A 27,114-nucleotide genomic window follows, 5' to 3' on the forward strand; every position below is an offset into this window, starting at 1 on the left:
GGCTTTGGCGGGCATATCACTTACTTTCCGAAACTAGCATGCAAAGCCCGTACACCCATTAGGATCGCCTTTTCTTCTACTCCGTTGTTGTGTGACACCCTCAAGATACGAACTCTCAGACATTGGTGAGGGATAGCAACTCTGCGATAGAGACCTTCTACATGTTTTTTCCGCTATCTGTATGGAATCTAGAGTATTTAACTGAACGATAACCTAGAGGACGTCTACATACATATGTATAATACGTACATATCTTCGGAGATCTAACCTATGAGACACATAGGAGATGAACAGTAAGTACGCCTGCATCAAGATAAAGACGTGCGATGACGATATGATTGTGTACTTCACCCTTGTCTTTCTTCTCTTCTTACCCTAAACTCTCTTTTTTCACGAGAGAAGGAGAGGCTACATGGAGCGGACGTATGAAGAGAAGATTCTCTCTCCAACATCTCCACACACTCAAAGTTACAAGAATCTCTCTTTCTTCTCTCAGTCCCCTCCCTCTCAGGTGACATATCTAGATATATATCTCTACGTGTAGATACATCCCTTCACGGATGAATCTGTCCGAAGTACCTATATGTAAATAGATGTACATAGCATAGAGACAACCCACTCTGCCTGGATCGCTACTCATCGATGCTTCTGATTAAGAAAACTCCTCTTATCCCTCTCATTCCCTCAGGGTGTACATAGTGATAGGAATATCTCTATAGAGAGCTCAGGTTTTACATATGTGTAGATAGACAGATGTCACCTTTCTATTCAGTCATAAACATGGATGTACATACCTGCAGTCCAGGCCATGTACATATATATATGTATGAATATTTATATAAGTGTGTACTAATATAGCTTTCGTTGCGCGCGCGTGATTGACTGGCGTGTGACGGCTGCTTGAGATAGGCTGGAATCCCTTGAACTTCTCTGTAAGCTAGGAACTGAAGGCTTCGATTTTCGAAAGGAGATCCGTCAACTTTCCTTAACTCTTTTCTTCTCCCTGTTGGGCCAGAAGATCAATGAAGCTTGATATCAGATTCTCTCTACAGTTGGCATATACTATAATAATGTAGCTAACTGTCTGTACACTGTACATATATCCTGTGTGCATATACAAGCATGTATGTATATGTGTAAACGGCATATATATGGAGAGTGTGTACACAGCAGATATATGGATAGTTTGTAGACACTGTATATATGGATAGCGTGTAGACAGCAGAAAAAGGCTCTAGTACATGTCATTGTAGAGACCACATAGACAATACATGTATGTCTTCACCTGTAAACCTGTGTAGGTATATCTTATCTTGGGATGAAGGGAAGAGTATATGTACGAGACGAATGGGGGTGAGTGACGGTGGCAAGGTGTCAGGAAGCCTATCGTTCTAGCAAGGAACGACTGAACTTTCTTTCATTTGAGAGTGGTGCCTATCAAGCTGAAGAGGAAAGACAATCTCTCATCTACAAGGAACAAGATTTCTCTTTTCAAGACAGGTCAAATGACAAGAAGGCAAGAGGCTCTTGTCTCTCTCGTACAATACTCCTCGCTCCTCTTCTCAATCTTCTGATATACATGCTTGCATGCATGCATAAACATGGGCGCATAGACAAATACAGATGAAGATACGTAGGCAGATAGATACATAGGTAGATATCTGGAGACACAGGTGTACATATCTTTGTATAGTCACATATATACACTGAGTTATGCAAATGGTGGGACCGCATAGATGATCATCATAATATACCAAATCATCGTGGAAAAAGAGAGAGAATCTCCGATGTAGGAATGAGACCAACAGAGGGGAAACGCAGAGGCTAAATAAGAAATCCTTTCTTTGTCTTTCCCTCTCTCGCGCTTTCTCTCTCTCGCGCTTTCTCTCTCTCTTTCTCTTCATTCTTCACCCCTTCTGATTTGAATCCTCAAAAGAAAACAAAAGAGAAAGAGTACGAAAAAGTAGAAACTCAGCCACTCCCTCATCTTTTTCTCCACGCCTCTACGGACAAGAGACACCATGACGGGGTGGAAAGTCTTGCTACAGACACAGCCAGGGAAAGCGCTAACGAGGAGAGAGGAGCTAGCTCTCTCAAATGAAACTCATTGACACGCCGACACTGACCTTCCTTGAAAACTCGGAAATGTTTCTTTTGCTCCTTTTCACCAACTCCCCATGCACTCCGTTCGTCTATATGTACACATACGCATCTACATGCATGCACATGGGATGTGCGCTGGAGACAGAGAGAAAGCGATAGTATGGGGGTGAAGAGGATAAATACACTGATTTATATGTATGTACCATTGTCTGGAGAATTGAATAAATACATCGAAAAAGACGGCTGGGAATCGTCAAGATAAGAAATGACAGGAAAGAAACGTGGAAAGATTTCTCCATAGTGAGCAAGTCCCTGATAAAAAGAATGCATGCATCTCCCATGTGGGCATGCAAAGTTGTCTTTGCTTTCAGAAACTTTGGACAGGAAGGGTGGCTTCAGGTATCCCTGGATGCTCATCCGAAAATTTCTTGACTCTCACTCCCATCTGGACATGTAAGACAAAGAAGAGAAGGAAATTTAGAACAAGAGTTGAAGATGAGAAGAAGAAAAAACGCAAGCAGTACTTCACCCGTGGGGATACTGGATAAACTGGAAAATCTCTCTGCCTACAGACGAAACGAACATACACCGGAAGGCTCTCTGCGGGGGCCGCAGGTGTACATACACCCGAAGTCGGTCTGGCCAGATACAAGGTGTACATACACCCGAAGTCGCTCTGCCAGATACAAGGTGTACATACCCCAGAGGTCTCCCAGCGTCGGTGTGAGGTGAACGTTCTCGCGGAACCCCCACGTGTATGGCCTATAGAAGAGCCTACAGACATGTCCACTTTGCATTCCTCTTTCTCCCCAGCGGCCCGCTTTTCCACTACAGTTATTTACATATAGAGAAAAGTAAAACACAAACCCTGCACAGGTATATACGCCTACCACTACAGATATATATATATATGATTCAACGCAAGTCTATGTCTTATATATGTGGATGCATTCCGATGTCTGTCAGTCCATAGACCTAGAGTAGACCGAATAGGCATGCATGGGTACATATGAGTACGCATATCTGCACCTCCAAGAGTAGACAGACACAAGTAAAGCAAACAGGAACTCTGAAGAGAGGCAGAAGACACAAAGCTTGCATCATCCTCAAGCGAATCAAGAAGGAAAGAAAGAAGAGAGGATCTGGACGAAGTGGAAAGTTGCTTTGGAGACACGCCAAAGAAGAACCACAAAAAGTATACATAGGTGTATTTACGCCTCATGCAGACAGAAGGTCAAATCTTTCTCACGACTCCTTCCACACAAGTCTTACCCTTTGGCTACACATACACATGCTTACGTGAAGAGAGTATTTATATGGAGCAATGCATGTATTTATGTATGCATGTATATGTATGTAACTGTGTATAGCTATATGTACGTCTGGGTGTATGTATGTATTTGTCTAAGCACATGGGCAGGTACGCGTGTACATCACTATGTGTGTATCGTACCCGAGTGAAGAGATCTAGAGCCCCGCTTGTTTTGTCGTACTCCTCTGCATACACAACTGTGGAGATACCCTGGAAAAGGCAAAGAAGGATAGAAAAGTAAACACTGCGTCTCATATACGGGCAAAGGCATCGAAACCCTGAGCCAACAGAGCGACGTCTCTCCGAAAAGAGAAGAAACACACACGAAAGAGAAGAAGAAAGGGAGGGCTGTTACTTAAGACTAAAGAGTCCCCTTCAGGATCTTGTTTTCCTCCCGCGCCTCTCTCTCTCTCTTTTGTAAACTATTGCTACCTCGTGACACATCTCTCCTATCAGTCACAAGAGTATTCATTCTCATTGAGGAAGAGGAAAAGCTTTGAACCCTGAGAGCTCTCTTTCTGCATGCAGAAAAGAGCACCTCAAAACTTCTCACCACAACCTCTCTCGCCCCGCGCGCATGCGCATGACATTTGCATACAGAGAGAGAAAGAGAGAGAAAGACGTATACATATATATACAGATAGGAGGTCGAGGTAAACGGCATTTACACAGGGAGAGCTATATATGTATAGATTCGGTAGACGAAGAGCATCGACCACTGATGTGATCTATCTATCTATCTTTTCATATTGATCAACCGGGCAAGAGCACAACTCTCCACTTCGTTTCTTGTTCTTCTTTTATTCACCGTATAGTTGGAGATGAAACAGGCGGAGTACGCAGATGCAGACGAAGGTGCATGCAGGTGCGGCTCCTTCTCTAGTGTACGGAGACCTCTAGAAGAAAGAGAGGGAGGACGGGTAAAGAGAAATCCAAGTGAAGCCCTCTGTATACTTCGAGGAGTGCCGCTGAGAGAGAGAAAGTGAAAGAAGTAAGAAAGAAAATAAAAGCAAGAAAACAGATTAAGAAGAGAGTTATGACTTACAGACTGGACCACAAGTTTGGCGCATCCTAGGCAGGGGAGAGTTGTGACGTACAGCGTACCGTTCATCGCTCGATCTCGCCCTATAGACGGGAGGCACACACACAGAAATATAGACGAAAAGCAAGAAGAACAGAGAGAACAACAAAAAGAGAGAGGGATAGAGAGCGAAGGAGAGAGAAGAAAAAGAAGACCTTGAGACATACCTGCTTCAAGGAGAGCATTAGCTTCGGCGTGTATACATTCACATGTTTCGAGAGATTGGCCTTGTAAAATATCGGGATTTTTACATCGACGGCATCCTCCCTCGTTACAGTTCACAGCTTGAGAAGGAGTCCCATTGTAGCCCGTCGCTACCACCTGAGAGAAACAAACAAACAAAGAAAGAAAGAGAGAAAGAGTTTACAGATACGCCTATACATACGATATATCTGACCGTACATACAAATGGATCTAGGCATCCGCATATGTATATGCTCCACCAGTCATCTCTTGCTCTTGTCCCTTGAAAATTTGCTTCGTCTTCTTCTTCTTGTCGCTGCTGCCGTCTGCTCTTATCCGGTCGAGCGAGGAATTCGTCTAGAGAAAAGGAGAACCCACGAGATGAAAAGAAAATACCACAAAACCGGAGGAAGAAGAAGAGAAGAATAAACTTACGCGATTGCCCCGAACGACCAGAGCTCCAACCCTGAGAGAAGCGAAAGAAAAAGAAACATGCAGAGAAAGGAGAAAAAGAAGTAAAGAAGAGACAGACGAAGACAGTCACGAGGTGAGATAGTCGTACATATCCAATAAGACGAGAGAAGAAAAGAAGAAAACAAGGAGACAAACCCTTTTCATGAGAAGAGAATTACGAAAAGAGGATAGGAAGGCGGAAGGAAGAGACAAGATCTCGTTCCTTGTGGGTGGGCGAGGTCGACTGGACGGAGAGAAGAAGAGGTAGGGACATATAGAAAAGAGAGAGACTTCATATACTTGATATATCCTCATCTGTCTCTCGATACATATACATCCTACTCAAATGAAAAGTACGAGTTATCTCTCTGTTCTTTGAGGACCATCTCTTTTTCTTCCCCTTTCTTCCTTCTCCTTCTTTCTCCACTACCGCAGCTCTATTCCCATCCCTCCATGTACATGCAGGCAATAGATCTGTGCCTCGCCTCTCTCTCTACACATATATATATATATATACACATATATAGGTAGATATATCTTTTTGAAGATACAGATATAGATAGGTATATAGATATTTGAATCTGTATATATGATATACGCGAGAAGCCAGTCTCTTTCTCTTGGATTTCGTTCTCCTCTTTTTGACGTCTTCACCTTTTGTGCTTTCTGTCTGTCTATCTTTCTCTCTTCTTCTGACATGGAGTGAGAAGGAGAGAGAGATGTCCTACTCCTTCTTTCTTTTATTCTTTCTCTTTCCGTACCTTCGCTTCATGCAGTTGGATCGAGTTGAAGCAAGGAATGTGAGGCGCATAAAGTATGTGTCCCATGAAGGCCTCACGATCTCGTCATTCCACAGCCCTCCGACTACCACCCGTACATACACACAGACACAGGCATTCACACCAACGTATACAGACATACTCACCACTCTATTCTATCTAGCTATCTACGTCTTTACGTCTAGATCGATCTGCGTGTCCATCTGTCTATATTTGGCGAGTTATCTAAGTATCCCTCCATCTATCTACTTGTCTGAGAGCGTCACTTAGGTGAGTATCCTGTGAAGTGAACGAGGGGCATGAAGGATTTGCTAGGCAGCGGGGTGCGTAGTCAAGAAAGAGAGTACCTTCGAATGGAGAGAATGCAAGGGAGAAAAGCAAGAGGAAAACACAGATGACCTTCAGCAAGCTACATACATATTCATACATGCCTACGTGCATGCATACATACGTAAATATCTACATACACACACACCGGGTGTGCTCGCGCTATTCGCTTTCTCTGCGCGAGGGAGACAGACTGGATAGTTATGGACCGTACAGGAGATTTTTTGGCGTAGAAGATTCAGGTCTCCATCAGCAAGTAGATGGACATCTGCTACTGCCATGCCTGAGAGAGTAAAGAAGAGAAGAGACAAAGAGCATCAGACAGAAAGACAGGCGAGAAAAAGCAAAGTAAGCAAATCTTTCCAGAAGCCCTTCACCGCGTGGTAACACCTGCATTCGGATATCAAAATACTACAGGGATCGACTCCGACAGAAGTGCATACAAATATTGACGTATATGTCGCTGTGTACGAAGGTGTAGGTATAAGGAGCATTACACAAGGGACAGAGGAAACAAGCCTCCATTCTGATACGCTGTATACAGTACACAGGTGCGACGACGAGAGATGAAATACAGAGGTGGAGTACAAATACGTGAAAGTGAATCCAAATACATTGATACCGTGTACATGGGTCTATATGTAACCCATTTTTTCCATCAATCTAGACAGAGAGAGGACGCCGAGCCTACATGCGTAGATGAGTACATCGAACTAGCATTCGAGTCGGGCATGTATCATTACATACTTCCGTATGCACAGGCAAAGAGATTCTTCCTACAGAGCTCTGTCTTAAGTCATTAGTGAAATATGTAAGTGTGTATACATAGAAGCAGAGATCAGAAGAAAGAAAGAAGGGAGAATATCTACCTGTGTTTTAGATATTGTCAACTTACAGGCTCTGATTCCATCAGTACTCGGCAGATCGGTTGGCGTGCGCTTCCCTCCACTGGTGTGATCGCGATTATGGCTCACGTCAAGAGATGAAGAAGACGGAAGAGAAGCCGACCGACTTAAGGACCCATAACACACCTATAGGCAGGGCGGCGCGTGGGATAGCATAGAGACACATACATCTGTAGAGAGTCTGCAAAGTAAAGACATCTATCTTATGATTGAGAGAAGAGAAAGAAGGAGCGGGGGTCAACAGGAGATTGAACCCCCATCGCATACATATGTCTCTATGTACGTCTCTCCGCGTGCATATAGGGATATGCATGCATGTGAAGAGATACAACGAAAAAGTCGCGAGAACAGAGAGCTTTTGTAGTCTTATTGCTATCAGGATATTGCTACGCAGATGAAAAGGGTACCTGCAGGGAGAGAGCTACGTCCAAAGAGAAAGAATGTCCTCCCTGACATATCCGCCACCCTCATCTCTCCTTAATTTCTTTCTCATACTCCCTCTCCTTCTCTTACTCTCCCGTCCTCCTTCGCTTTTTCTTCCCCTTCTATTCTTGTTCTCTTCCGTCGCTCATTCTTCGACCTTTTTCTCTTATTCTCCCTAGAACCCCTTCTCTGACCCACTACTACTACTACTACTACTCTTGTTCTCTTCCCGTTCCTTCACTCGCCCCCCCTCTGTTCCTTGCCTCCTTCTCTCCCTTCTCTTCCTTCTCGTCTCGTTGATCTACGGGTCTTACCTCATCTTCTTCCTCAATCATTTTCTTTAAAGAGAACGTGTCTCCTTCTTTCAGAGCGCGACGTCTCGCCCTCAGGCCCAACGGAGCATCGACAGCTACGACAGCAAAGAATGGACGTTTCCTAAGAGAGCAACATGATCACATGCCTCAGAGAAAAGAATCTTCATAATCTGAGCCAGTGCTCCTCTCACCCGGTGGCTGGAGTGCGAGATAAACAATGAAAGACAGGAACAAAAGGGATTAGACTTGTTTGCACCACTGTGAAGAAAGAAATGAACTCAACAAGGGCTGAGTGAAAAAGCGAGAAAGTGCTGAGGTGTATATACAGCTCCTCCTCCTCCTTTTCGTCGGAGTTCCCTCCTCCCAAGAGAAGTAAGAGTCGTGTTTGTGTAATAGATGGTACCTGACACTTCTTCTCCGGGATGGCTCTTTTTAGACAAAATTCCTACTCGATTTTACAGCAGATAGTCTTTTCCACCACACTGAAGCCAGCCCTTCCTCTTTCCTTACTGACAGGGTATTCGTTTTTCTTCTTCTTGGATCGGAGCGTGATAGAGCACGTATCGTACTGCCTTGGTAAGTCACCTCTGAGGACTTCGTTGCCTCAGCATCGCTCCCTCTTCCTTCCCCCCTTTGCTTTCTTCTTCATCTCTCCCTACAAAGATGAAAGCGAGTGAGATTTCATGTGTTCTTATCTACTTGGCACGAAGTTCTCTCTCATGCAATCTAATCTATCTCATCAAGGGAATCTCTGCGAGTCTCTGCATCTCGTTCAGGAAAGACTGGAGTTCGCGAAAGTAAGACCCCTTCAAAGCTGCCGAGAAGAAAGAAAGAAAGAAAAGAAGTGGTGTAGTGAGTCTTTGTAGAGATGCTTACCTAAGAATCCGAAGATCGGACATGCTAGTAATTCCTAAGACAACGAATCGATCTAGCCATCTTCTCGTGACTAGCCAGAAGGGGACGCGGGGCGAAGGGAGGAAGTGAATCGATTGTTGTGATGATCGATGAAAACAAAAGGAGCACATCTCAAGCATAACAAACAATCGTATGCAGATGAAAGCTCTAGGAGTAGAATCAAAAGAGACGACTCTCATAGATAGAGAAACCAAAAGGCATCCACGGAAAGAAGTAAGATAAAATGACGAGGAGACAGGGTGTATGTACACTCGAATGCCACGGCACTTGTAAGAGAAGAACTCGAATAACCAGGAAATCCACTTCTGTTCTCATCTACTCTGAAAGCGTCTTGAGGAAACGAAACGACGAAAGAAAAGGAAAAGACCCAACAAGTGGTTGGCTGAGTACTAAGAAAAAGAGAAACGCGAAGAACACACATCAGCACCTCTGGGTGTACGTACACCTCACAACGATTCCCATAGAAGCGTTTCCCTGAGTACATATATGCACCTAGAATGTGTCTATGGAAAGCTCAATACCCTGGAACCTCCTCATTGCAGTTCGTAACGCTGTAAGACTTCCCAAAGACCGTCCCAAGCGATCTGTCTCCTTCGTAGAGAGCACATAAAGCGGAGAAAGGGGGAAGCAGAACCACCTATTTTTCGAGGTTAGGCAGGCAAGAGAAAGAGGGAAGGAGACTAACTGAAATCCAGGAGGTCTTCTGCAGTTGAGAAGTGGAGATCTTCATCTCCATCCTCTCGCAGTCCTTGAGTGCACCCCTTTGTTCTCGCTCCCTTCGTAACAATCCCTGCCGCATTGTCGGGTGTAGGTACACCTCGTTCTCCCCCTTTACATCTTGACACGTGGAGACCAGTGGCTCCTGTTCCGTTCAGCCCGTACGATTCCTCATCAGCACAGAGACTCACTCTTGGCGAAGAAGAAGGAGAAGAACAAGAATGTGACAGAGGAGAAGAAGAAGACTTCTCTTTCTTTTCAAGTGGAGGAACATTTTGAGAAGGATCTGAGAGACTCTGACTTTCTCTCTTATCTGATCTTTTCGCTGCCTCGGTCGTCGACGTTCCTCCCTTTCGGTTGTTCGTCACTACTCCGTGCTCTCCATCTTCCAGCGGGAGGACATTCTTCTTTTCTTTAGCATTCTCCTGGAAAGACTTTGTGTACTCTACCTCACCGTTTGACCTTAGAAGAGACTCTTCTTCCTCTTCTTTTGGTCGCAGAGTGGGAGGAGGAGAAGAAACGCAAGGGGGTGCAAATGCCTTATGAGACAAGGGAGAGCAGCTTTCCGGAGAATTCGAAGTTGTAGAGAGATCAAGAGGAGAGAGAGAAGAAGAGATGGTGTGTTGAGAATGAAGGTGAAGTATCGTGAATCGATGTTCATCTCTTAAAAGATAAGCAAGAGACTTCTTTCCACTTTGAGGAGGCCCGACAATTCCTAAGACAACCATCTTGAAGTTCTTTAGACAAGCAGAAGACGAGGGGAGAAAACTGGGGGGTTCTGGACCCCATACTCCTCTATGGTTGTTCTACTAGAAAGGCCGAAGAACAGTGGGTGGACGGAGAAGAAGCAAGAAAAAAGGTAAGAAACTCTTTCTTGTTGTGTCAACTTTCGGTCCGTACCGGTTGAAGTTTCGCGCCGGAAGCAAGTCAAGCTTCCTGGCAACGTGAAGACAAGAACGAACGGGACGGTGGACCTAGCCGGTGTCTTCTAAGGAGAGCGAAGATATCTGGAGAAGTTAAAGAGATGGAAGAAGATGGAAAGACGCAAGAGGGAGGAGAAGGAAAAAGAGTTATTCTCCGGTGGCTAGTCGAACAAGAAGGGAGGAACTAAGAACCGATCCCAAGTAACGCAAATGAATGGATAGATGGACAGTTGGGTCGATACATACATACAGAGGGCAAATCGATTGTCGGATCGTGGTGCTGCGCAGAAACTTTCATCACAACTGGATGGGAAGAAAGAATCAGATTGACAAGAGATGAGCGGGAGGAACAAGACAAAGGAAGCATGAAATATCGAAGAGACCCGAAGAAAAGAACTTCTTTTCTCTCTTCTACCAGACACTCAGCAGCCATCACTTCGATGCATGCAATCGAGACTGAGCATTCAGTTCATTGTCCACCTCATTCCCACTCCCCTTATCATTGAGTTCGAGTGAGAAAAGAAAAGAAGAAAGAAGAGACGGTGCTGCTGTTTGAACGAGAAGCGTGTTTTAGTGGAGGGGTAGCTGTCATTGTGTGTGTGTCTCTCTCTAGCTGGGAGATTTCAGGTGTATGTACACCCGAGACCGCCTGTCTGTGCACACTGAAAACCTCTACGATACCAGAGCTTCTTTTGCTTTTTTCTTTGGAGGTGAAGTGAGTGTCAGTACGCCCTTTCTTTTTCTTTTGTGATGAAGTAGGTTATCTTTCTCGTTTCAATTCCACCATGAAGTTCGTTTTCCATCCCCTGTGCATGCGATAGGAAAGAGAAGAAACTTTCTACGTTTCAACCAGGGAAAAGAATCGTGGGAGATCTGTAAAAGAACAAGAAGAAGAATTTGAAGACAGAGATCCAGAGATGCGTAGATGGACATACAGGCTGAACTGTATGTTTGTCACCGTAAGATAGTTAGCACGATCTAATCCCCGCTTTACTTCTCTTTCTTCCCTCTCTTTCCTCTTAGGCAGCAAGAACCCACTGATGAATCCAGGTGTATCTATGTACACCGTTCTTTCCTTCTTCTTTTCTAGTGCACATGGTGACGGATCTTTTGCTTCTTCCTTTTTCTAAGATGTAGGAGAAGACCTGAACTTCCTCTTCTCTCTTCCTTTTCTTTCATCTGAGAGATAGGCACCATGCAGGAAGATAGCGAACTCTTTGACATTGTCGTATGGTCTTCGCCTGCCCCTGTCTGGCTCATCGTGATTTCAAGTATCTTATTCTTCTGTCTTTCTCTTTTCTCTTTTCTTCTGTCCCGGCAGAAGAAGACGCCTCCTTCTTTTAGTAAGGGTTTGTTCTTCTTGACTTCTCCATCCTTGTTTGCTAATCACTATCTTTCTCATTCCTCGTCTTTCTCTCCCGCTTCTTCTACCTCTTATACTTCGTCTCTTAACACTCCTCTTATCATTAGTGACTCGAAGAAGAGAAGAGATCGGAAAACCTCCAGTTTCTCCTTCTTCTCCTCCTCCCACTCTAAAAGAGAAGAAAAGAGAAACGAAAGAAAAAGACGAAGACATGAAAGAGGTGTCTGGAATCATGCTGAAGAAAGATTTTCTCCAGGTGTGGAATTCTCTCAAGATGACTTCTCTTTTCCATGTGTCTATACTGGATGGAAGTTCCAGGGAGACTTTGTGAATGAGAGACGTAGAAAGCTCTTCGTTTTCCATGGGGAGTATGCCAGAAAGAAGATTCTTCTTCTTATCACTCTTGCATCCTTCCTACGAGCTGTCCTTCTTCTCCTTCAAGTCTTCACTCCGTTAGAACAAGAGGGAGCAAGTCATCCTTTTGCGATTTCTCTTCTTTCTCCAGAAGAGTTCGGGACCGCCTCCTTCTCCTCATCTCCGTTTCCTATCAATGAAAGGGATTCATTGGTGCATCCAAAGAAGAGAGAAGGAACTGGACAGAGTACAGACAAGGAAGGATACGGCGAGTTTCATGATTCCATCGTCAATGCAGAAGAGGAAAAAGATATAGAAAAAGAAGAAGAAGAAGCATATCGAGATAGGCATCGATTCCCACCTGTGTCCTCATTGCATGTAGATACACCTCCGTTTCTTCCTCCATCGTGGAAAGAAGTTCTTTCTCTGGCGGAAAGAAATCATGACAGGCGATGGGGTGTACATACACTAGGGGAAGGACAAGGAAGGGAGAGGCTGTCTCACAACCTGACAGTTACGACGAATGATGAAGAAGATAAGAAGAAGAAAAGCGTGCAAACGCATGCACAGGAAGATGGTAAAGTCATGGAGGGAGAACAGAGAGATGAGAAGAAAGAAGAAGGAGATGAAGATGCTGATATGGTGCAGAGAGGGAGAAAACGGAAAGAGAAGAGCGAAGGAAGAATGAAGAGAGATGTCCGAGCATGGTTAGTGAAGAAAAGAGAAAAGAAGGAAGACGATATGGAGGATGTCTTTGCGGGAGAATTGAAAACCAAGAGAGCAGAAGAAAGAAGAAACACGAATTCCCCTTCTCTCTCTCTTTCTTCTTCCTCTTTTCCTCATTCTCTCCCTTACTCTTCTCCTCAGCTATCTCTTTCTCATTCCTCATCACACTCAGTACATGAAGCATCCACTTCGTCTCTCTCTCCAGCCACTCCTTTTCCTTCTTCTTCTTCTTCTCTTCATCCTCCCTTTGAATCTCTTAAGAAAACTCCTCTACATCATCCTTCTCCCACTGCATCCACCACCCAAATACCCTCTCCTCCCCCTTCACCTGTATCTACACCTCTCTCTCATTCTTCATCGCCAACTTCTTCCTCTTCTTCTTTCTCTTTGTTCTTTCCCCCACATCCTCTATGGCTAAGAACGTTAGTTCGATCTCTGCCTCCGTTATTCAGCTTGACGGCGTATACTCTCCTTGTTCTCTTCCTTTTAGATCTTTACTTTGCTCGGATGTTTGCAGGAAAGAGGGTGGTGTATGTATCGATCATTTCCTTCTTTTCTCTAGCAGCGGTGTGGATCCTCTTCGCAGTTATAGCTCTCTTAACTCTCGAGCATCACACGCAAAACCAAGCTCATCTCTTCGCCAGGTAGTCGGTCTTCACGAAAAGAAGAAGATGAAAGGATGAAAAGAATCTCAAGTGCATACATCTCCTCGACATCGATATGTCTACATTGGATGTGCATACATACATGTAGGGGTATGTTTTCTATGGTTTATAGACGTGTACGGGTCTATCTATGTTCATGTATGCGTGGCACTGTCGACTTCTATAGACATGCGAGGGGGGAAGGAGGAGTTCATACATCTCATCCACATACATGAAGACGACGTCACGTACATACATACATAGAGAGGGAGACATAGAAATATGTGCCTATATACATATATATGTGTCCATAACTGTCTCCATGTATACGTGTGTACTCGGCGTTTCAAGGAGATATTGATCGCGACTTCGTACAGAAAAGAATACAGAGCTCTTCGTGTACATCTTGAGATATTCACCTCAACTATATATATATATATATATCATACATGTGTGTATATATCCTACATCTTCAGATACGATGTATGTGTTTCGTGTTTTACGAGTATAAACCGCCTACCTCATCTTTATCTGGCACTTCTTTTCACTTGGGTGTATCCGAAAAAGTCTTCTTCATTGAATAGTGGCACGAAGAAAGATGGGATATGTCTGAAGCTTCGCTCACTCTTTTTCATCTTTTTGTTTCTCTTCTTCTCTCTGTTTCTTTCCCTTCTGCCTAGATCATCTGCACTGCTGCTCGGAACATCGTTCACTCTCGTCTCTGTAGCATGGGCACACATTGGTTCTCTTCTTCTCCAGTGTCTATACACCTCACATCAGCAACAGCAGTTCCCTTCCCTTCACGATCGACTCTCCCGTCATCTTCCTCCTGCCTCTCACGCTCATCTTCTCGATCACCATCGCCTTAACCGACCTTTCTATCCTCCTGATCCTATAGTATCTCGAAAGAAGTTGGAATTTCCCGAGAATGGTCTCAACAAGAGAAAAACGTTTCTTTCTTTCTTCTTCCCTCAGCATCCTCCCTCCACCCCTGGTGACAGGGATGATGAGTTACTAGGGCGAAACGTCTTTCCGAGAGACAAAAGAGATCCTTCTCAGAAGAACGCCGTTCTTTCTCCTTTCTATTCTTCTTCTCCTTTTCACGACATCCTACAGCCGTCACCACAGCAGCCCCCTCTGTTCTATCGTCCTCGAGAACTCCACTTTCAAGTGCGATCATCTCTTTCTCCTTCTCCTAGGGATGTAGCAGAAGGAATGTATTCTCTTAAACACAGAGAAGAAGAAGATCTCACGCACACAGATAGTTACGAAACAAGAAGACGAAGAAAAGAAGAGGGAGGGATTCCTCCTTGTTCTCCCTATACTCCTACTTCTCTTCATCCATCTTATATGAAGAATCCGGACATAGATGAGACAGATGACGGAGATAGGAATGGTAAGGAACTGCATGCAAACAGTCGTCAAGTTCTTTCTGCCTCGGCATCTCATTCTCTTCCTTATCATCTACAGCCTCCTCTCACTTCTCCTTGTCTTCCTTCGAATCTCTATGGAACTTCTTTAGAACAGCGCAGAGATCACATCTATGAAAGAAAAGAAGAAGGAGAAGAGATGTCCTCTTCTTTCTCTCGGTTGGAGAAGGAGAATCTTCACCTTGACTCTCAGTCGAACACATATCTCAATGGAGAAAGAGGGTGGCGTGAAGATGCCATGAGCTCTCGTCCTTATGTCATCCATCGAGATACACAGAAAGACAGAGAGACTGACTGTATAGATAGAAAGAGGGATAATGGTGCAGAGAATCGATTTGCTAGTAGAGAACACAAGCATTATGAGAAGTCTTCTTCTTATTCTCGTCCTTCATCTTCCCGTCTTGCTCCTTCTCGGAGAGACCTTCCTCGTCTCACGCAATCTTCTCCTTACCCTCCTTTCTCTCTGCACGAAAAGAAACGCTTTTCTTTCATAAGAAGTGGCAAAGATCGTTATGAAGAACAAGACCTTCCTAATTCCTTTTCTTCATGTATCTCTCACACATCCCAAATCGATTGTGAGAATCAGACTCATCTCTGCCAAACTGCTTATCGACGAGTCAAGTTTCTATCTCGATGCTGTCCTCCTCTTATAGCTATACGGGGTATCTATCTTCTTCTTGTAGGGACGCAGATCCTTCCGCACTACTATCCGTCGAAAGCTCATCCTCTTTTTCTTCCTTTCTTCTTCGTCAGTAAACATAAAGAAACTCTTGATATTCTTCTCTATCTTCTCACTGAATTCCTTCCTCTAAGCTTCGTTCTCATCTCTTTCGCTAGAAAAGGCAGTAAGACCAGAACGAAGATAAGAGACGAAGAGGAAGTAGAAGAAGATGAAGAAGATGGAGAGAGTGAAAGAGAAGAAGAAGAAGAAGACGAAGCGAGTGAGTGGGATGGATGGCCTGAAGAAAAATAAGAAGAGAAGGAAGAAGCGGAGGAGGAGAAGGAGGGCAGGGCGGGCGGGAAGGAGAAGAAGCGCTGAATGGAGTGAATATTTGTGATTCGATAAAAGGAGAAAGGAAAGAAAGAAAGTTAATTTTCTGCTTGTATTCTTGTCGGTATGCATTTCTTTTGCAATCGTCTTTCTATGCAACTAGAAAGATGATAGAGACAAGACAGACTTCTTGATAGCAGGTAAAAGTTTCTTCTCTCTTTCTCTGTGTTGATCTTTCCATGGTTAGAGACTGTATCTCTCTACTGACAGGAAAAGACTAAAAGGGACGATCGACTGATGGCTCGAGAATCGATTTTACAAGGGATTGTTCATGTGCCCAATGAAGTATCTTGACACACATACAACGAACGAGAAATGTATCTCTCTCTATCTACATATACATAAGCTCTTTTCACTTCTTTCCTCCATCCCTCCCTGGCTTTCTTTCCTTTCCGGTGTTTCTTCCTCGCGACCTACGATTCTCGCAATCGAATCTTTCTTCACTTCCCAAGTGAAGAAGAACAACGGAATGTCCAAGAAGGAAGACAGGCAGATAATTACTTTTCATCTTCCTTCTTCCCGCCTTTTCTTCTTCTGTTTCCTCTCCGGTCGATAATGGGTTGAGGTGAGGTGAGATATGAGGATTTTCCTGTCAGGTTCTAAGGAACTTCGATATAGACAACAGAGGGCTTCACGACTACACGTGGCCCGACACCATGAGCAGTACGGCAGCCGCGAGGCCGCGCGGGATGCCGGAGACAGGGAGACTGTGCGGCTTCTGCCCCCCAGAGGGTGCCCAGGGGTCGTCTCGTAGATATCTCTTTGGATATCTGCCTTTCCTGCCGTTCTTGTTTTTCTCTTGGTTTGGTAAAAACTCTTCAGTTCTTCGTTTGTTTGTTTAATTGGTCCATAACAGGCAAGAGATTTCTTCTGAAGTGCCATTTCGTCTTATATTCGGAAAATGAGTCTGCCCTGAAGTAGGAGCAGAATTGCAAGAGCAAGAGCTAGAAGAAGAACCATGCTACTATTTCAATGACTATTATCATCTCGGGGAATGACTATATACTTAGAAAAGAATCTTTTTAAAGCTTATAAAGCAAATATACAAAGGGCGATCTAAGATGAAGGTGATGATGACGAAGAGAGAGAGAAGGTGGAGTCTTAATAGCTGGAGGCTTCCTAGAACCGCGCTCCGATCATCTTTGTATATGCATCTACACCATATGCACTCTTGGTTTGCTCTCGACGCTCGTTTCTCTTAGTATGTGGGAGCGGTGCGCGCATCCATACATATTCTATATACACATAGGATCCTCACATATACACGTGTATACGCGTGTAGTTGTCCAGAGAGTGGAGAGCCGTTGGAGAGATATTGCGATACAGGTGGAAGAGTAGAGAAAGCCGAGAAGGTAGCGCTTCACCTTTGCGGAGAAAAAGTGAAACCTTCCTTGGTTCCGCTTAATCGTCAAACGACCAGTAAGCAAGAGACCGGACTGAAAGAAAAGCACGGCTTCTTATGTCAGTAGGGAGAGGGGAGAGAAAAAGTTCCCTTCCCGAGACAGAAGTAGTCGTCCATAGTATGACAACATACCTAGACGTACATACCTCCATTCAGTTGTTCACATGGAGCGAGATCAGCTCAACGTTTCCACGTGGTAGGATCATGGCGATGATCTACTGAGGTGTCCTGTCTTCTCTGTGTGCCCTTTTCTTGCTTCTTCAACGTCGCTCCTCATTCATCTGTCTTAACAGGCTAAAAGAGAGGCTAGTAGTAGCAAATGTCTGATGAACTTATCACTATCGAGACACTTTTTTGGTTGTCACGCAAGGAGCTCGTGAGACAGGAAGTGATTAAGATAGACGACAGCTTTTACGCACTTCTTTCTCCCTGGATCAGCCTTTGTTTCCGGAAAAGATGAAATCTGAGCATTGTCCAGAGGACTTAGTTACCTACGAACCGCGCGGCTTCGAATCACAAAGAAGGAAAACGGGAAAAGTCGGTGGCCGCGGGCTACGCCGAGTATCCTGGTGGGCGGCTGACGGGTGAAGACATATAGGGGGTCGCAGGAACAGCTGTCCGAGTCAGTCAGAAAGGCAAAGAAGGAGACATAAGGCCTTCGTTCAGAAGACAGATCAGCCTTGGCCTTGGTATGAGAGGAGCTGTATGGGCCTAAAGCGAGAGGAGGGGGGACAGATCGCTAGACAGATACCTGAAACAAAGACAAAGCGCAGCCACGCGAGAAAAGGCAGTTAGGACCATCCGAGCTCTGCTCCTTCTTGAAAAGGACTCCGGCGTCGTCATTCCGTCTTCGAATCTCGCGTATGTTAGTGAACCTTGTGAAAGAAATTCCAAGAGAATAGGGATGTAGAGAAGAACCGACACGCATCGAAGAGAGAACAGGTGAAGTTCGAAGTGTTGTCAGGGCGTCTAGCTCAAATGGTAGAGCGCTCGCTTAGCATGCGAGAGGTAATGGGATCGATGCCCATGTCGTCCAACCTTTTTCGTCCCCACCGTTCCTCCGTCTTTTATTCTCATAATACAGCTGTTTTCTGTATTGCTGAGTACGATTCTTAGAATCTACCTCTTTCGTCATTCAAGACCCATTTCGCACACTTCCGCTACACTCTGGAAAGACGGCCGCGCAACAACCATGACGCCTCACTCATCTGTTGTCCCGAACTACCAGTTCTCTTTGTTGCGTCTTCTCCCTTTTCGCTCTTTCTTTGTGGTCTTCTTCAGTTCACAGAGACTGTTCCTCCTCACTCTCGGGACGAAGTTGCAGTTTTTCGGCTCTCTTATCGTGGTAGCAATAACTTTGCCGTTCACAATCCGAGAACGGTTTAGACGGGAAGAAAGGACCTTTTAGAAAGGGTTTGAGATTCCACACCCGGTTGCAGACAGGTTTTCTCTCGTTTTCAGTGTACACTCTCCATCTGGCAGCACCCCTTGGGATCGTTGTCGGTTTTTTATAGATCTGCAACGTTATCAACGCATTTTCCAATAGCAGGCTTGCAGTCCTTCGGACTGTGTATTGCCGGGTGCAGCAACCGGACCTCTCATGCACGTCTCACGGACATTCCCCGTCTGCCTCAGTAGTTATTGCCCGGGCTCATTTTGCCCCTTTGTTCTGAAACAGGACTTCCAAGAAGCACGGCCTCCGCTCTTTTGCTCTCTGTTCTCGCACCGTCTAATCCTCTTCGTTTCCGAAAAATGTCACTGCAGAGCTCCACTAGATTCTTACCTCTGAGGTCTTGGGCTTCTCGTTCTGGCAGCTAAACAGAAAAGTCTTTTTTTGTGAGTGTTCTTCTGGCGTCTCGAGATCTCCGCAGTAAACGCTGGCCGACTAACTGCAACACCAAAGGTCGGTATTCATCCTCTAACACGGCGACTAAATCAGCCAGGTACTGGCTTGCTCAGACGTTGCAAACGAGTACCATGAGTAGAAACTTGGTCCTATGCATCTTAAAATCTACCTATTACCCTCTTCCTCGCGTTGAAGAGCTGTTTCACATTCCGGCCAAGGAAGACCGTCTTTGTCTTGTGGCGGTACCTTCTGACGACTGTGGGTTAGCTACTGCAGTTCTCTGTCTGCAGGTAAACATCAATTAGTGTTTCTCAGGTGTAGAGTGAGTGTCCCTCTTTCCACTCAGTTCCATGTTACTCGAGCGAATGCATTCTAGTTTTCTTCCGAGCTGTCAGCCGACCGAGGGGAGGTGCAGAATTCTGCGTTCGTGAGTAGGGTATCTCTTCAGGCTGGGTTTGAGGAGACTACCTTCAACGAGCTTTCGTCTCTCCTTCCTTCTGCAGTTTCGCCTGAATGATGTTATGTCGGTATTCGATCTTTAAGTACCCGAATGTTCTTGCGTCAACAATTTATGAACCGAAATGTAGTTACTTCATGGGTAATTATATGGGTATATAGTATGATACTTTTGATTCTGCGTGTCTCTTTCATTATCTTTTCGAGGAGGAGAACGGCGGCTCCTTCCTTCGCGTGTAACACGTTTCACAATCGTCTTTCTGAGTGAAGGAATCTCTGCGACACTGGTCGAAGTAACCCGGGCACATTTCGGATTCATACTTCTCGGCTGGCACTCTCGATGATCATCTCGGCATCCTCCTCACCATGCATTTGAAACCCCTGCACGAAGATATCACGCTGCTTTCAACAAGGTTTCCTCTTCTCTCCGTAGAAGAAAAGAGAAGATAAAGAATTCCGTTAACATTGTTTCAAGCTCATCAGCACGTGCAAATGCGAAACAGCTTAGAGAAGCTCGAAATCAGACAGAAAGCCTTTCGTGTATGTACCTCAAGAAAAAAAAAAAACTGACGTCGTCACCTCAGCATTGATACCTTTTGCTGTTGCTACATTGCGGAACGTGAGGCAGAGAACACCTCACTTCATTCTCGATGGAAGCGAAAAACAGAAGGAAAAAGAAAGGCCTCTCAACTCTGCTATAGAGGGCGTGCCTGGCCTCCACATACACCGTTAATACCTATGAAGCATCCTTCTATCCTTGTATCTTTTACTCTCCGGAGTCTAAACACTCGCGTCAGCATCTCTATGGCGTCCCCCTCTTCCCCGGACATCGAAGCCTGTTCTGTACCTCTCGCTTGCCCACTGTGCATACCAACCAGCCTCGTACATCGCCAAGAAACGAGTGAAATAACTCTTGAACACTCTAATCATTGACAAGAAAAGCACCTATGAGTAAACAGCCGAGCCGATGCTTCAGCGGCCTTTTTTATGTCTTCGGCGTACATGAGTGTACTACGCCTTGGCTGTGAGATCTGAAGGAGATGGTACAATCCGCGTTTCTTTCAGTCTGCGAATCGCTTCCTCCACTCTACCCGTGAGCTCCGGTGACGGCGGCGCAAACACTTGGGGAACATTTCTCTTGGGCAGAAATTCACCCCCTTGCTCGAACCTTTCGTTTGTCCTTGAAAGGTCTTGTGAGTGTACGGAAACGAAAGCAGATACACCGCTTTTATAATGGTCTTTTTTCTCTGCCATCCTGTTCGCCTTCTCTCTGTTTGTGTCTGAGAATCGACCCGATCCATCGTCGAGCTGACGTGGTCTAACCGACAAGGCCCAGATAGCTGATTTCTGGTGGAAAAGCTCGTCGTCGTCACTGTCGTTGTCATCATTGCACAGTTCTCTTCGTCCTTTCCCTTCCATCTGCGCCTTCTTTTTTCGTGTGTCACTCTCTTGAATCACGCCGTGAGAAGATCTAGCAATATCTACACCTACTTCGCCGATCCCCTTATGCTGGATAGAAGGAACCTGTTGCTGGAAACTTGCTCCTCGCCTATGGAGATCCTGCGGTGTACGTACAGCTCCCGACAAACTGCCGGGTTCGCTTATAGAACGTACTTCTCCACTACTCCAGCAACTGCCGTAACGATGGGTCGCTAAGACAAGCAACGGATTCTTTCTCTCACTAGAATCCCTGTCAAACATGCCTCTTTCTGCTTGCGCTTTACCTTCGTTGCAAGCCATCGCAACAGGCCGGATCCTCATCAGCATCCGCGCTATCATTTCTTGTTTTTTCTTCTCTCGAGCTACGGAGCGTTCCTCCGTATCCTCCACGTTCTCCCCTGGGTGATAGCCCGATGGAATTTTACTGGAGTTCTTTCGGATGTTCTCACATGCTACCTGCAACGCACGTAGTTGGTTGATGTTCTCTCTATCGTAGCTTGAATCTAGGTATTTTCTTCCTTGCACCCTCTCCTCTACAGTTTTCTCTACAACTTCACCTGCATCCCTTGTCCTGTCTCCTCGTACTTCTCTTCCTCCTTCTCTTACTCGCCTCGCATCTACTTCATCTCTACTCACTACTTCTCCTGTATCTCGATAGACACAGAGTCCACCGAAGCCTGATGTATCTCCGCTCCTTTCGATCTTCATCCGCGATGTAGATCGACGAGGAAGTACTTCAGAAGCCTCGTTTCTTGGTTCATTACCACGGATACATCGATTATACCTATCGCCTGAACGGCTCATATACCTTCTTACTTCCTGCTCTTTCTTGTGTTCCTCTCTTTCTTTTCTTTCTTCTCTCTCTTCTTCTCTCTGTCCTCCGTTGCTTCCCCTCTTCTGGAGAGAGAATGGTGTTGCTTGTCTTCGTCCTTGTTCTCTATTCCTTTCATCGCCTCCACGCAGCACCATTGATTGAGAGAGCCTCCTTTCTTCACCCTCCTTCCCTTGAAACACAGCTCTGGGGCTTCGATTCAGAAAAAGATACCTCGATGGCTGGTCAACAAGAACAGCATCATCGGCTGATTCAGATCTCAGCATCCCACCCCAGGCAGCATGAGGTTCCCTCTCATGCAAAGGATATCGATACTGTTTCTTTCCTTCATCTTTTCTCTGGTAAGAAACTTCACCGTTGTTTTCATCTATAAGGCATTCGGCTCTGCGTTGAGGACCGATGGACCTGTGGACAGAAGATATTCCCGTTGTTCTCTCTCCCCTCTTATCAGAACCCCCCGAAAGCTGAGTAAAGACTTCTGAAGAGCTATAAGGACAAAGGATTCTATCTTGTAGCTCTTCAGAAGTCTTCACGCGGGAAGAAAAAGAACCAATGCGCCCCGTGTCTCCTTTTCTATCTTCTTTTCCAGCTTTCTCCCCTTCTTTTCCTTCATACGCCCAACAGGGTTCCGTGGAGCAATCTCTCGTAAGAAGAGATTGAGCCTTACCTTCTTTCACAGCTTCACTCTTCTCGAAAGAATCTTTACGATATCCTACACTAAAAAGACTCCGTTTCCGACCACCGTCGATGAGGGTTCTCGTTGAGATTCTGTTCGTGCTCTCCTCCTCGTCGAAATCTCTAGATGGGAGACAGGGAGAAGTAAGAGAATCTCTTAGTTCCTTCTGGATAAGAATCCTCTCGTCAAAGGAAGAAGAGTGAGAACCTAGGACAGGAGACGAGAAGGTTGGTGGGCCTTCTTCATTGACCCGCAAATTTCTTCTTTCTTGATTCTTCTTCTCCTCTGAACGCAGCTCAGTCTTGTCGAGGGGATAATGATAGCTCCTGTTGTCCTTTCTTTCTACACAGCCGTTGCCGTCGGACGAATGAGTCCTCGATGCATGCGACGGCAGTTTCCATCTCCTTACGTCTCTCACAACATCTCCTCTTTCATTTCTTCTTTCTCTCACGCTTATTCCTCTTTCTTCTTCTTTCAGGCTTCTTCGAAGTAAAGCACCTTCATTCCCTACTTGTCTCTCTCGGTTTCTCAGTCTCTCTCCTCTTTGATCGATGCAGAGATCTTGCCTGTCTTTCTCTTCTCGATCTTCACGCCTCATCTCTCTCGGATTCACTCCATTCCCCTCATCCCGAGAGTAGTCTACCTGTTTTGCTCTCCAGCATTCTTCTCTCTTGTCTTCAGGTCTTTCCTCTTCCTCGCTCTTTTCTGTTTTCTTCGTCTTATCTTCTTCATAAACCTGCTTGTTATTCTTCTTGTCTGCTGTACATGCATCACAAGGTGCATGCGTCTCTGTCTGGCGGGCGTTCTTTACATTGGTCTCAGACGTCTCTTTTCTTTGCTTGAAGTAAATCTCTATCTTTGGAGAGAAGTTCGAACCGCGAGGTCTCCTAGAGAGAGGTAGAGAACGGCAGATGTCTCTTCTGTACGCCTCGGAGTGTCTGTCTGGATCTTTTCTTGCTGAAGCCATCTTCCTTACTACTGGACGCGCATGTACGTCTGAAGAAATTGGAGAAGAAGAAGAAGACGATGAAGGAGGAGAGCAAGAGGATATTTTCTGAGGAAAGCGAGAAGGATGAGATTGCATGGGCGGTCTATAAGGAGCATACCGAGATACCGCGGGAGAAGATTTTGGATAGCCGCTTTGATGACTATGAACTGTCGTCACTGTATTTGAAGGAAGAGAGAAGTTCTTCTCAGATGAATAGCGTGTGATTTCGTTCTTTCTCGTTGTATCTTCTTCCTCAGTGTTTCTCCCCCCCTCACCCTCATTAGCCATCCAACCTTGAGGAGATGAGGAAAAGACTAGACGAGCGATATAGTTCATCACTAAGTTTCTTTCTATGGCAGGAGAAGACGAAGTTAAGCTGCGTAAAAGATAGTAGAGGAGTAGTCGTTTTTCTTCTTCATGAAGGCCTTGAGTATGATTTGAAGAGGGCGTCGCTACACGTAAGAATCAAGAGAAGAGGATAGAAAGCGCGTCACAAGCAGCGTCCGTCAAGTCTTTTGTCTACTTGACTATCCACATACCAATGCATACACATACGTGCAGATGTGCATAGACATATACAAATATGTGTGTGTATACATGCACGTAGATAGATAGTGTGTAACACCTATCGGTTTGTACATAGATATGACACCCCGGTGAGTAGAGAACAAGTGAAAGCGCGAGGGAGAAAGAGAGGCTTCGAATTTCTCCCGGGGATCCGTGCCCTGTAGCCATCGTAAGACAGCCAACGAGAGTCTTTTTCCGACTATACAAGCCACACGATGCATGCCAAAAACGGAAAAGAAATACCCAAGGCGAGAACGAGCAACTTCATACCAGCTACGTGTATGAATGTCTGTATGTAGATGTAGTTCAGGCAGCTACTTTACAGGTTGCAATGAACATCCCTCTCATCACCTCTTATTCATGGGACGTCAAGGCGCATGGAGAGTGTCGCGGCAAGGCGTCTGGAGCAAAAGACTTTAGAAGACCTCACTTTCTCTCCTTCCGCAGTATCTCTCCCCTTCCGTATCTACACGGGCGTACATGCACATGTATGTATATGTATCTTTCTAGATCGACTCTCAAGTAGCTTTGCACTTCGGCGGAAAACCTACACGAAGGTCGTTGACGTAGGTGAGGGAGAGAAGAAGAACGAAGACTGCGTCCATCTTGACTACTCGTCATATAGCCTTCACCTTCACTCACGACGGGCGGAGGCCGAGGGCAAGGCTGAAAGTTACTTTTCCAAGTACTGCTAGAGCTGTTGCTTTCCCCCTTGAAGAGAAAAACAAACAGGAGAGAGACGGAGAGCACCTGTATTTCTTTCTCTCTTTCTCCACTTTCATCGAAAAGAATATAAAAATTTTGAGAGAGGATAGTTATAAGTTGCTTTTCTCCTGACCCTGCCTTGGTAGGTATGTCGACATGGCAGGTGAATCATGGAAGTGGGCCTAGTCCACCTACCGACAATAGACAACTGTACGTGCATTTCAGGAACTCATATGCTTTCTTATTGCTTCTTTATCCGCATCTATATGTCGCAAAAGCATGTTACCTTTTATCTACGTGAATGGATGTAGATATATAGATATATGTGTGGATATACATACGGGTGCATACACACGTGTGTCTAGGTATATGTTTGTGTATGCAGCGGTGTACTCAGTAGAGCCATGTAGGTATCTGTCGCTATGTATGTATGCCTGTACATGCACACCTATCTATCTTTGCATCCATTTAGAGATATATGTATATATAGGCGAGAAGTCTTCATTTTTGGCCTCTGAGAAAGGGAGTCGCTTTCGATGTACCTTCTTGTAATGAGAAGGCGAGAAGAAGGAAGGAGAATGAAACACTTCGCTTCTGACAGGACTTTTGAAAATGGTCTCCGCAACTTGTTGTGAGAGAACCAGAAGTCGTCTCTGTTCTTCCGCAGAGACTCTGAAATGGAAAAAGGAGAGGGAAGAAGCAGCGAAGAAAGGAAGGTCCCAAGAAACTGAGATATCTAGCATACACTCGTGAGGAGAGATCACAGAAGTTCATAGATAGACATATACATAGATAGAGAGATGTTACGGATACGAACTGATCTGTCCAAGATTACTAGGAGGAAAAAGAAAGGAAGCGTTGAGAGAAAACAGCGGGAAAAAGAAGACGAGGACGAGAAAGAGGGCAGAATGCTTCATGTCGACGGCGTGAGGCTGCCTGTATTGGGGTGTATATACACTCGAATAGGAAATATGGTAGGCACTACACTACACTTACACTAAGCGTGAATACAGTTCTTTCTCTTCCTTCTTCTTTGCTTTTCAAACTTCTCACATGTATCTCCCTCTAGGTCTTTTATCCGTTGAAGGAGAAGACACCAAAGAAAAAGAAGAAGAGACTGACCGTGTGACTTCAGTTACAGCTTCACTTAAGAGAGTTTGAGCAAGGCGATGCAATTGATTAGCTGAGATTGCTTGGTGAATTTTCAACTCTTCTATCATTCTCCGTGCATGCAATTCCTACGACAAGTAAGAAACGAATCAGAAAGAAAGCTCACAGCCCTAGTTACTCCAGAAAAACTTGCTCTCTTTCAAATGAAAGGGGTCTCCTCATAACCCAAGCACAAACCGATCCCACGTCCACATTCACCAGTCACTCGTGAAACGCCTATCCATTTCTACATGTTGTGTGTGCATGACAGGCAGCCGAAGTCTGCGGTGTACCCACAGTGGAATAAGAGCATTGTACATAAGTAAGTGTTTGAGAAGAAGAGAAGTCAGAGTCTACACTTCTCGATGTATGCTTCATATCTGTGGTTTGAGACTGAGGTAGAGAGAAGAAGAGCGTAAGAAAAAGAGGAATCCGAAATGACAACAGACACCGCAGCAGGCAGCTATCGATACTTTCTTTCTCTTCTACTGCTGCTGCCGCTGTCTTACTCTCTGCCGTATTCCTAGAGCCCTCCTCTGCATCAGCCGAGTTATCTAAGAAGGAGAAAGAGAAACACAGAAAAAAGAAGGAAGCGATGACGAGAAGAAGATTTCTTTGCGAAGAGTTACTCTGGAAACGAACTCTTTTCTCAGTCTGCTTGTTCTCTCCCCCTGGCTAAGCACTACAGACATACAAAGCCATCTCCATCATACGAAATTCACAGACAGAAGTGAACAAGAAGAAGAAGAAGGTAAGTATAAGTACGACAGAAGAAGGAGTTGCCGCTAATAGAGTAAGACGCTTGAAGATGAAAAGGACATCTCGATTTTTCTTCTCATTTTCTGCCTCGGAGCTTTTCTAGCACATCTCTCGTAGTACGAACCTCCCTACTTTGGTGTGTATAGGAACGCAATAGACTGGAGAAGAACTCTAAGTACACGCAGAAAGAACGCAGACGATGATCGGGGGCGGAGGCAACATAGATAGATAGATTAAAGATAGATAGATAGATTAAAGATAGATAGATAGATTACGGATAGATAGATAGAT

General features: G+C 45.1%; 3 protein-coding genes across 3 annotated transcripts in view; 1 reads left to right on the forward strand and 2 right to left on the reverse strand.

Annotated features, from left to right (window-relative positions):
* Positions 1-1,460: 1,460 nt before the first annotated feature.
* CSUI_007545 (cytidine and deoxycytidylate deaminase zinc-binding region domain-containing protein) lies at positions 1,461-10,842 on the reverse strand. Its single transcript, XM_068067690.1, has 11 exons — positions 9,481-10,842; positions 8,757-8,826; positions 7,881-8,001; positions 7,134-7,269; positions 6,453-6,521; positions 5,894-5,996; positions 5,115-5,145; positions 4,461-4,817; positions 4,224-4,383; positions 3,557-3,625; positions 1,461-2,548 (listed from the first exon to the last, which is right to left on the reverse strand). The coding sequence occupies exons 1-9, from the start codon at positions 10,238-10,240 to the stop codon at positions 4,312-4,314; spliced, it is 1,719 nt and encodes a 572-aa protein (XP_067920332.1). The 5' UTR covers positions 10,241-10,842; the 3' UTR covers positions 1,461-2,548; positions 3,557-3,625; positions 4,224-4,311.
* A 105-nt stretch (positions 10,843-10,947) lies between these two features.
* On the forward strand, positions 10,948-16,860 carry CSUI_007546 (uncharacterized protein). Its single transcript, XM_068067691.1, has 2 exons — positions 10,948-13,522; positions 14,203-16,860. The coding sequence occupies exons 1-2, from the start codon at positions 11,631-11,633 to the stop codon at positions 15,923-15,925; spliced, it is 3,615 nt and encodes a 1,204-aa protein (XP_067920333.1). The 5' UTR covers positions 10,948-11,630; the 3' UTR covers positions 15,926-16,860.
* Positions 16,861-20,187: 3,327 nt separating this feature from the next.
* The window catches only part of CSUI_007547 (uncharacterized protein), a 10,351-nt gene continuing 3,424 nt past the window's right edge, over positions 20,188-27,114 (reverse strand). Inside the window, exons 2-6 of the mRNA XM_068067692.1 lie at positions 26,574-26,618; positions 25,969-26,153; positions 25,458-25,587; positions 24,762-24,921; positions 20,188-24,095 (exon numbers count right to left, since the gene is read on the reverse strand). Of these exons, the coding sequence (XP_067920334.1) occupies positions 20,719-24,095; positions 24,762-24,921; positions 25,458-25,587; positions 25,969-26,153; positions 26,574-26,618 (3,897 nt within the window). The 3' untranslated portion in view covers positions 20,188-20,718. The remainder of the gene's footprint in view (positions 24,096-24,761; positions 24,922-25,457; positions 25,588-25,968; positions 26,154-26,573; positions 26,619-27,114) is intronic.

The sequence above is a fragment of the Cystoisospora suis genome (genome assembly GCF_002600585.1).
Source record: "Cystoisospora suis strain Wien I chromosome Unknown contig_4011, whole genome shotgun sequence".
In the NCBI taxonomy this organism is placed as follows: Eukaryota; Apicomplexa; class Conoidasida; order Eucoccidiorida; family Sarcocystidae; genus Cystoisospora; species Cystoisospora suis.